Source organism: Penaeus chinensis, chromosome 36, assembly GCF_019202785.1.
Source record: "Penaeus chinensis breed Huanghai No. 1 chromosome 36, ASM1920278v2, whole genome shotgun sequence".
NCBI classification, from domain to species: Eukaryota; Metazoa; Arthropoda; class Malacostraca; order Decapoda; family Penaeidae; genus Penaeus; species Penaeus chinensis.
The window spans coordinates 21,831,885-21,841,884 of record NC_061854.1 but is presented as its reverse complement, the minus strand read 5'-3'; the positions used below and the strand labels follow the sequence as shown (position 1 = coordinate 21,841,884).

Genomic DNA, 10,000 nt, shown 5'->3' with positions numbered 1-10,000 from the left:
TACATTTTCAGATATATATGATAGCTATCTGTCTGTCTATATCTATGTATCTGTATATATGGTGATGTTTATTTATTTATGTACATGGTTATTGAAATGCTGAGGATATCCTGATAGACATGAGTCATAGCAAACTTCAGTCAGATGACCTCATTTGTGACTTTACTTTCACATTTAAGTTTGATATGATTAGTTCATATGTGTAAACCTATTTTTATATAGTTTAAGTTTCATATTCTTTCTTTTTCCAAGTACTAATGAACGTAGGAATGGAACACATATTTGAAATGTATTGCCAGGATTTTCATGCTATTTATTTTTTATTATTGTTATTATTATTATTATTATTATAATTATTATAATTATTATAGTTATTATAATTATTATTGAACAAACGACAAGGTTGTCACAAGCATTTAAGTGAACAGTTACTCAAAACTCCACATAATTGTTATGGTCAGACTTTTATTTCTTCATCTTTTGTCATGTGTAGAATTTCAGTGAAGATTTTACACCAAGCACAGGATGTGAGCTGGACAGGGTGTGACACAGGGCTTCCTCTGACGTTGGGAAACACGAGCATCAGTTGCTCATTAGGGATTTCTTTGTCTCAGGGGAAACAGCCTCTTGTTTTTGTACAGGATTTACGTCATCATGTTCATGAATGTAGGTGTATATTTGTGTAGGTTTGCATGTGCTCAAAGATCCAGACACAAAATGATGAAGTACAGATTAGGTTTGAGGGTTGTTGCTTAATGCATTCACAACTTTGAATTTTTTACAAGTTCACTTTGATTTATGGAAATTCTATTTTGTGCATATACAAAAAACATGTAGGATGTGAACAGAAATTCTGGAGATATAAGGATGGGTTTTTGATAAATATATCCTCTAAGAGATCTTGCACACTGCTTTAAAAATAGATATTATCATCACTCAGCAGGGCTTCACCATACACTTTTTCATAATGAGATTGGGTATAATGTGTGGGGTGCAAAGGAGTTGTAAAACCAAGATTACAAAAATATTCATAATTTATTCCCTTTTTATGTTAGTTTTTTGTTTACTTTTTAGGAAAAGGAAGGGTATAAGAGTATTTTTCACAAAAAGTTCAGTAATTATCACTAGAGTACTTACAGTTCAAATTGAAAGTGATAATGCTGAGAGAGGAAATATGATTGAGAGAGACAGATTGCATGGCATGTTTGCTTTTGTAAAACTTCTATCTTACTCTTGACACTAGCTCATAATGGGAACAAAAATATTAGAAAAGGAAACTAAATGAAATATTTACAAAAGTGAAGTAAACTTAATTTAGTCACAGTGCAAGATAAAGTTGGTGTTTGTGTATAACAAACGTCAGTTATTAGTAATAAATGTATAATAACTTAAAAAAAGAGAAATGCGTGATGATGAACATGAACATCGCTACATGATGGATATTTAGTTTAATTCACAGTTTATAATTTTCTATCATGTTTTACACTCTTTCATATGTTTTCTCAACTAGAGAAAGGAACAGTGTATACTTGTCACTTCATAATTGCACAAATATGAATGTTTTTTTTCTTTCTTTTTAATTTGTGTTTTTACGCAGTTCATCTTCTTAGCTCCTGGTTACTCCAGCCAAATGACTTCGCTTGTATATTTAGTAACTTTTCTAATTAAAAGGACATGAAGCACGTACTTGAACCTGACGTTGCAGGTCTACTTTAGGGTCATGACATGACCCACGTATACTGACATTCATAGGCTCTGTGTGTTCATAGAGCACATGTACCTCTGTCTCCTGATAAGTCTTAACCTCTGGCACTGCCATCACCCATGGCTGGAGGTTATTACAGCGCTCCCAAGAGTGGCAGTCACTGCCATAGGACATTGCCTGAGGGTGGTGGTTTGAGTGCAGAGTGGAGAAGCTATTGGAGAAACAACTTTCTCCCAGGTAGGCCTCCTCCTTTGCTCGGGCTGCACGTCTCGAGCAAACAATACACACTACTATGGTGACAATGACAGCTACAGCAACAATCGTGGAAGAGATGACAATTGGCAGAGGCACTGGAAAGCAGTTGTCTTTCAAGTATTTGTTGATGTTAACATATAATATGAGGTCTTCATATTTCCTACACAGAGATTCCTCAAGAACAGCCTTATAAGTTGCATTTTCAAAATGGTTACTGGTCTCTGTTATTCCCATAAGACCTTGAAACTGCAAACCAATCTCACAGTCACACACAAAATTGAACCTGTTTTCCAGCACTCTGCGCTCATGAACTGGATACTGGTTGCTGATCAAAAGTGATTGATTATCTGCCTTCACAACCGTGTTGTTGAGAAAGACGATGTTGGCACTGACAGCTGCTGCATTTGGCTGTATGGCGAGCAATGCCTCAGGGCCCAGGTGTTTCACTTCGTTGTATTTAAATAACACCTGTGAGAGGGATACATATGTATGAGGCTTAGTGGAAAGCTGATGAAAGGAATTCACTCAGGTCTTGAAATATGTAAATTTTTTTTAAATATGTAATTTTTTTTTATATGTGGTTCATCATGTTGAGTAATTATTGAAAACTTATTTGTATCATATCCCCAATGGATAACATTCTTGAATTGGAAATCAAATATTTCATAATATTGAGAATAGAAATTAAGTAAATAAGTAAAAGTTCTAACAAAAAACAAAAAAGAAACTAACCTGATTTGAGGAGTCAATTTCTATTGCTTTGCTCTCCAACCCCCACAAAATGTTTTTGGAGAAAACCACAGGACCTTGAGCACGCACACAGATAGAGCGTTTCGGTAGGAGCGGCAGCTCACTGTTCTCAATCAGCCAGTTTTCATAAATGTCTAGGTGGATACTTTCCTCCTCCATCATGGTAACCTTTTTGGGACAAGGAAATATTTAGTTTTCTCTCTCTCTCTCTCTCTCTCCTCTCCCCCTTTCCCTCTCCCTCCCTCTCCCTCCCTCTCCCTCCCTCTCCCTCCCTCTCCCTCCCTCTCCCTCCTTCCCTCCCTCCCTCCCCCTCTTTCCCCCCCTCTCTCCCTCCCTCCCTCCATCCCTCCCTCCCTCCCTCTCTCCCCCTCTCTCTCCACCCCTCTCTCCCCTCTCCCTCCCTCCCTCCCTCCCTCCCTCCCTCCCTCCCTTTCTCCCTTTCTCCCTCTCTCTCTCTCTCTCCCGCTCTCCCTCCCCCCCCCTCCCTCTCTCTCTCTTCTTCCCTCCCTCCCTCCCCCCCTCCCTCCCTCCTCTCTCTCCCCTCTCTCTCCTTCACCTCTCTTCCTTCCACCCTCTCTTACTTTCTCTTTCTTTTTCTCTCACTTCCTTTCCCTTCCCCACCCTCTTTCTCTCTCTCTCTATCTCTATCTCTATCTCTATCTCTATCTCTATCTCTCTCTCTCTCTCTCTCTCTCTCTCTCTCTCTCTCTCTCTCTCTCTCTCTCTCTCTCTCTCTCTCTCTCTCTCTCTCTCTCTCTCTCCCTCCCTCCCTCCCTCCCTCCCTCCCTCCCTCCCTCTCTCTCTCTCTCTCTCTCCCTCTCTCTCTCCCTCTCTTTCTCTTTCTCTTTCTCTCTCACTCACTCCCTCCCTCTCTCCCTCTCTTTCTCTTTCTCTCTCACTCACTCTCTCCCTCCCTCACTCACTCTCTCTCCCTCTCTCTCCATCCTACCCTCTCTCACTCACTATCTCTCCCTCTCTCTCCATCTCTCTCCATCTCCATCCTACCCTCTCTTACTTTCTCTTTCTTTTTCTCTCTCTTTTTCTCTCTCTTCCTTTCCCTCTCCTTCTCTCTTTCTTTTTCTCTCTCTTCCTTTCCCTCTCTTTCTCCCTTTCTTTGTTTTTCCCCCTTTCTCTTCCCCCTGTCCCTCCCAGCCCCCTCCCTCCCATCCCCACCACTCTCTCTCTCTCTCTCTTTCTCTCTCTCTCTCTCTCTCTCTCTCTCTCTCTCTCTCTCTCTCTCTCTCTCTCTCTCTCTTTCTCTTTCTCTTTCTCTCTCTCTCTCTCTCTCTCTCTCTCTCTTTCTCTCTCTCTCTCTCTCTCTCTCTCTCTCTCTCTCTCTCTCTCTCTCTCTCTCTCTCTCTCTCTCTCTCTCTCTCTCTCTCTCTGTTCTCTCTTTCTTCCTCACTCACTCACTTTCTCCCTCTGTCTCTTTCTCTTTCTCTCTCTTCCTTTCCCTCTCCCTCTCCCTTTCTCTCTCTTTTCCCCCTCTCTCTCTCTTCCCCACCCCTCTCTTTGCCCCTCCTCTTTCTCTCGCTCACTCTCACTCTCACACAAACTATAAAATTATACCTTAGTATGGATCATGTTGAAGTGAAATATTCTTGCTCTATACAGTGCATGGTATCGGATTGTTGAAATGTCACAGCTGTAATAATAAGAAAAGATTTTTAGAATAAGTTATCAATATATTTGAACACATTCAAATATGGTACAGCTGTTTATCTGATCTATAACAGTCTAAATTATTTTCTTTTTTACACTTACTTCTCAATATGAAGAGACAGGAATCTTGTCTCTTCAAGTTGTTTGTCACTGGCTTGGGTCTCACTTCTAGCATGCTGCGTAAAGACTTCTGTAGGCAGCTCCTCAATTTTGCACTTTTTAAAAACGATGGCCACCTCAAGGTTTTCCCTATTATAAAAAACAATAGTTTTATTTTGCATGGATTTAATTGATATTACTTCTGATGATGAGATTATTACATAAAAAAAAATATTCAGTGCTTTTGATTAACATCTATTTCTTTCCCGCTTTCTTTTATTGTTTTCTTATGATTCTTTTTGACTTCTCTGTTACTGACCTTGCTTTTGGACTGAAGGCAAGTGATCCCTTGCTGAGGTTGATCTTTTCAATGTCCTCAAACACTATTTTATGGAGTTCGAGGTGTTGGCTCGCAAATGTGTCTTCAGGTATTGTTACCGTGTCAAAGCCTTCTAGGTGTAGGAAAGTGGCATTTTCAGGGATAAGCTCTTTCTTGAGAGTCATATGGTGTGATCCGCCCTAAAGGATTGTGTGGAATGAGTCCTGGTCTTGTTTGTGTAAAACTATCTTATATCACATTTATATATAGATGCAGAAAAAAATATATTGATATGAGTATAGATCAATATGTTTCCCCCCCCCCCCAACTTCTTTTGAGAATTCAAAAGAAATTAGGATTTTTACATTTATTAGTTTATATATGTATAACTTGATAGCTAGATATTTTTAGTACATGAAAACTTTTGAATTTGATACTTACACCATAAATGTGCTCATGCTTGCAGTAAACTTTTTTGTTTTCTGTGTCACAAAAGCAGACTAGACAGAGATTTCTTTTTTCTGCGGATCTAGAAGTTGCATTTTCTGGTATTTCATGGCTTTCATGGATATCTGTTTGATGCCAAATTGATATTATTAGTCAATTGCTGTTCTAATCACTATAGTATTAAGAGCACAATGATGATCATTATCATTATTACAATATTTGTAATGATGAAATGAGGATAAAATGAACTTACCTTCAGGATCAGTAAAGATAGATTCTTTGTAGTCTGTAGTATCCCTCTCAAAAGGCCTTCTGTCCTCTGTATCTTCTTGGTATGACTCATTGATCTCTGTATTGTTTTGTAGGTTGGAACCATTAGATGTTAGCAAAGGTATGATAGGGTTTTCACCAAGCTCTTCATTTGCATTAGATTCTTCTTCATATACTTTGGAGATCTCTATCCTCTTTGTAGTGAAAGGGTTTTCTTCTGAGATAAAAGAACTTTCGTTGTGTATCTCAGGTGAGTTGGTTGTGTGACCCGAGTGGTTGAATTGGTCAGAAGGTCTTAGAGACTCTGATAAGGCTACATGCTCATCAAGTGGGTAAGGTGTATAACCTGAGTAACTGGTTTGGTCAGAGGGGCGAAAGGAGCTTTCATCATGTACCTTATGTGGACTGGGTGTATGGTCATTAGTTTGGTCAGAGGGTTTGGTAGACTCAGATAAGTCTACATGTATGTCATGTGATGATGGTGTATAATCTGAATGACTGACATTGTCGTAGGTCCTTGAAGGTTCATTTATGTCATATGATTTAGGGGAGTTTTCTGAATGTCTAGGTTGGTCAAAATCTCTTGAAGGCTCTGATGAATTTACATATTCATGTGAGTTGAAGGTGTGCATAGGGTCATTGGGTTGGTCAAAGGCTCTAGAAGATTCAAATAGATCAACAATTGTGGCATTAGTGTTTATGGGTTCATCCTCTATTGGGCCTCTGTTGTTTATCCTTCGAGAGGGTAGAAAATCCATGATGTTTACTGTATCATCAATACTGCTAGGAGTTGGTAAATGAGTGCCATGATGGTTGAAATATTCACGGTGAGGCATTCTTTCAACACCAGGGACTATCTGGATGTCACTTGGCATTGGCATAGGTGTATTGACGTTTTGGGGAGGCTTTGGCAGCACTATTGTAGAATTAGGTTGGTCTAGAGACTTGTTTTCACTTGGACTTTTTGCATATCTGACTGGCTCTCTAGCAGAGGTTTCGTGGCCATGGATCTGGGCCCACAACCAGCCTATGAGAAAGAACACTCTCACTTTGTATTTCATGATTTGTAGATCACTTTCTATCAACAGATGCAGTAATTTAGATAACCTTGTTACAGTTATATTCACAGATAGTCACTATGCTCTTTGTTAATATTTTCACTTCACTTCACAGTAGTCACCAAATGTTTAAAATGGCTGAAAGTGTGATTTCCAAGCTGTGACCTTCTCAGGCATCTGTTGTCCTCAGGAAGTCCTCTCTGTTAGTCCTCTCTGGCCTTAAGTCAGGAAATGATGTCATGAGTTAGTCATAGATCCTTTGTTTCGGGTGATTTAACTGTAATCCTAAAAACTTCTCATTATGGGAATAGTCTTTTGTATTATTAAACACTTACAAAGGATTGTATATGTATTGGTGTGATGGAGAATGTAAAAGAGTTAGATTTTTTCCTTTTTCCTTTTTTATCTTGAAAATGGTTACTAGAAACTTGTCTGAGCTTCATACCAAAAGTGGTGAATATTCGCAGAACTATAGGATGTTCTTGCAAGAAGGGAAATCTTCAATTTCTTGATTGCATAAATTTTTAGTCTTTTTATGAATGATGCTATCTAGTTGATTTGAAAACTGATGGAATTATGTTACAAGGTTTGATTGGGTTATATCTCTTTTTAGTTTAGTTTAGTCTCTTAATGATTTATAAATGAATTAACATAGATTATCTAAACTAAAAACTGATAAATAGCTGACAATGCTTTTATCATGAATAACTTCTCTATTTAATTTTAAAAATTAGGACATTAGCAGATCATGCTAGGCTGAGCTGTTAACAGACTGATGGACATATTAGTACTTCAGTGCTTTATTTTCTATACAGTGTTCTGATTGACTTTGTATGTTGCCTCACTAGACTAGGGAAGATAACTTTTTGCTGGCAATTTAGGGTAACTACTCTTGGTGTAGAACAATTCTGGTAAACAGTTATCAGGGAATGCATCAATGAAAGTTGTGTAACAAAATCAAAATAACTGATCAGATTTGAGTGGAATTTCCATTGATTCTTAGTTGGAAATAACAGTCACAAGAATTGACAGTTGATTACATGTAGTATTGGCACCTCAGAGGAGACTGAGGTGCCAGTTGTTCAATTCCTGATTTTTTTTTAAAGAGATAACAGCTCTTGATAATTATTATGATGTCTAAAAGTAAGACTTTTTGTAAGATCCTGGGTGTGAACAATTTGATATTCTATATTCTTGTTAAAGATATTGGACAGTTGAGAAGATAAAGCCGAAATATTAATAAGGAATATTTAAGAATCAACCCAATTTGTCTCCTCTCCTTTTAGGTAAATACTATGGCAATGACAGTGATTCATATTACACAGTGCTGTAAAGGAAAATAATAGATAAAACACCAAATCCTACACATTTTATTTGCTTTAGTTTGGGTTAACATTAAAGAGGGAGAGAGGGAGGGAGGAAGGAAAGGAGAGAGGGGACTTTTCCTTTGTATATAAAAGTGAATATTATGATATGATGTAAATCATGTTTTGGTGTTTTTTTTCTTAAACCACTACAAATACAAATTCAAGAACAGAAAATAGAGGTTTTACCTTTAAATGTCTTTTTCATACCATTGTTTTATTGGCTTGATAATTCTTTTAAAAATCATAACATGATTTTTTGTAATTGAGATGATGAAAACACCTGTAGATGTTCTGATTTGCCTTTTTTCTTCTAAGGTTAAACACAAATTTGAAAAAAAAAAAAAAAAAAATGCTCCAAAATGTTCAAGCACCTGCTAAATTTCTCCACAGTTGTCACTCAAATGAGAGGCTGTTTCTGCGGGATTTTGTGTCCTGTGCTGGAGGGACAAGTGGAGGGCGCTTGGCGAGATGGCTGCAGCCTGACTCTTATGTTGACGTTCGAGCGTGTGAGGTTCTCTACAGCCGCGATGACATGCGTGCGGGCTGGCCAGCCATTGTCACCATCCTCACCAGGGACCAATATAGTGAGGTGGTCCATGTTCCTTCACTCAAGGTGAGTTTGGAGTTTATGTGAGACAGGAGTGATATCTGTGGTTTTTATTATTTTCATTAGATTCAGAAATTTGTTGTACAGAGCAAGACTGTAAGACTAAATTCAGGTTTTGATACATTCAAAATTGTGATTGGTCATAACATGATTTATGGGCATGGAAAATCTGTGATTCTAGTTGGAATTACTTATCTTATAAAAAGTAAAATTTTAGTAATGATCATAACAGCTTTAGTAAAACCTTAAAAAACAAGATTGTGGGAAAGTTACATAGTAATTTATCCATTTCAGGTGGAAGTCGTGGCAGTTCCTGTGAGCACAGGGGAGGAAGGTGGCCAGGGGAAGCTCCGAAGAATAAGTCAGCATGTCCCCGATAATATGACCTTTGGTGGACACCCTCAGCCCTCACTGGATGTGCCATACCAAGTGTCCATCAAGGACAAAATGTGTTATTGTGCAATTACCATGATAAAGGTACAGCTTGCATGCTGTTCAAGAAGGGTTTTTACATTATGAAATAAGTCATATTACCTATCACCAAGGTCCATCTTAATGTTTAGTGTTTGGGATGTAAATAGGATTCACTTTTCTTTTGCAGGCTTATGAAAACTATTCCTTTGAAGAGCTCCGTTACATGTCCCCTGCTATGCGGAGACCAACAGAAAACATGTTAGTACGAAGTAATAATGATGGCACATACTCCTGTAACTGGACACCAGGAGCAACAGGATGGTATTCTCTTCATGTGACTATTGACGGATATCAGTTGGAAGAGGTTTGTTGTTGTGTATTACCATGTTTCTGTATTTTGTGTTTTTCCTTTGTTTTTCTCTCATTTCACTTTAAGCTCTTTTTCTTGGATAATCAAATTTTACACTTAATCTCTCCATATCGTGTCCCACTCTTTGCTCTTTCCCTCCTCTGTTTATTTTCCTCTCATTATAGTTTACAAAATTCTTGGGCACAAAAGATATCCTTGGTCTTTGACTTTTTTTCTTTTTTTTATGAGATGCTTGACTGTTTTCCTTTTTGATCATGTTATTTGACACTGACTACACATCTTTTAAATCACAGACCTTCAAGATGGAAGTCAAGGAACCACCACAAGGTGTTACTCCACCAGTCCAGAGCACCATCAGGAGGTCATCGCAGCAGCCTTCCCGACTAAGAAAGTTTGTGCTGCAGAACAGTGCTGGCCTGAGAATACGCACTCATCCATCCTTACAGAGTGAACAGATTGGGGTTGTTCATGTTAATGGAACAATTGCCTTTGTGGATGAGGTTTGTCTTACTTGTATCAGCAGTTCGTATTTTCATTTTATATTATATAGTTGAGATGAAATATATGCCTCATGAAAAAAACTTTTACATTTCTTTGAATATTGTGATTGTTTTCCATGTTTAATATATATAATTTTTTATGATTGTAAATAGCTAGATAGAAATGCAGTTCCATCA

The 10,000-nt window shown here is 38.1% G+C and overlaps 2 protein-coding genes across 2 annotated transcripts in view; one reads left to right on the top strand and one right to left on the bottom strand.

Annotated features, from left to right (window-relative positions):
• Nucleotides 1-10,000, top strand: part of LOC125044663 (E3 ubiquitin-protein ligase MYCBP2-like) — a 100,520-nt gene that overhangs the window by 44,518 nt on the left and 46,002 nt on the right. Inside the window, 4 exon segments of the mRNA XM_047641460.1 lie at nucleotides 8,323-8,545; nucleotides 8,834-9,016; nucleotides 9,141-9,317; nucleotides 9,617-9,823. Coding sequence (XP_047497416.1) covers nucleotides 8,323-8,545; nucleotides 8,834-9,016; nucleotides 9,141-9,317; nucleotides 9,617-9,823 — 790 coding nt within the window.
• Nucleotides 1,017-6,791, bottom strand: LOC125044664. The gene is made up of 7 exons (XM_047641461.1): nucleotides 5,491-6,791; nucleotides 5,232-5,362; nucleotides 4,791-4,990; nucleotides 4,475-4,621; nucleotides 4,280-4,355; nucleotides 2,693-2,878; nucleotides 1,017-2,428 (listed from the first exon to the last, which is right to left on the bottom strand). The coding sequence occupies exons 1-7, from the start codon at nucleotides 6,566-6,568 to the stop codon at nucleotides 1,661-1,663; spliced, it is 2,586 nt and encodes an 861-aa protein (XP_047497417.1). The 5' UTR covers nucleotides 6,569-6,791; the 3' UTR covers nucleotides 1,017-1,660.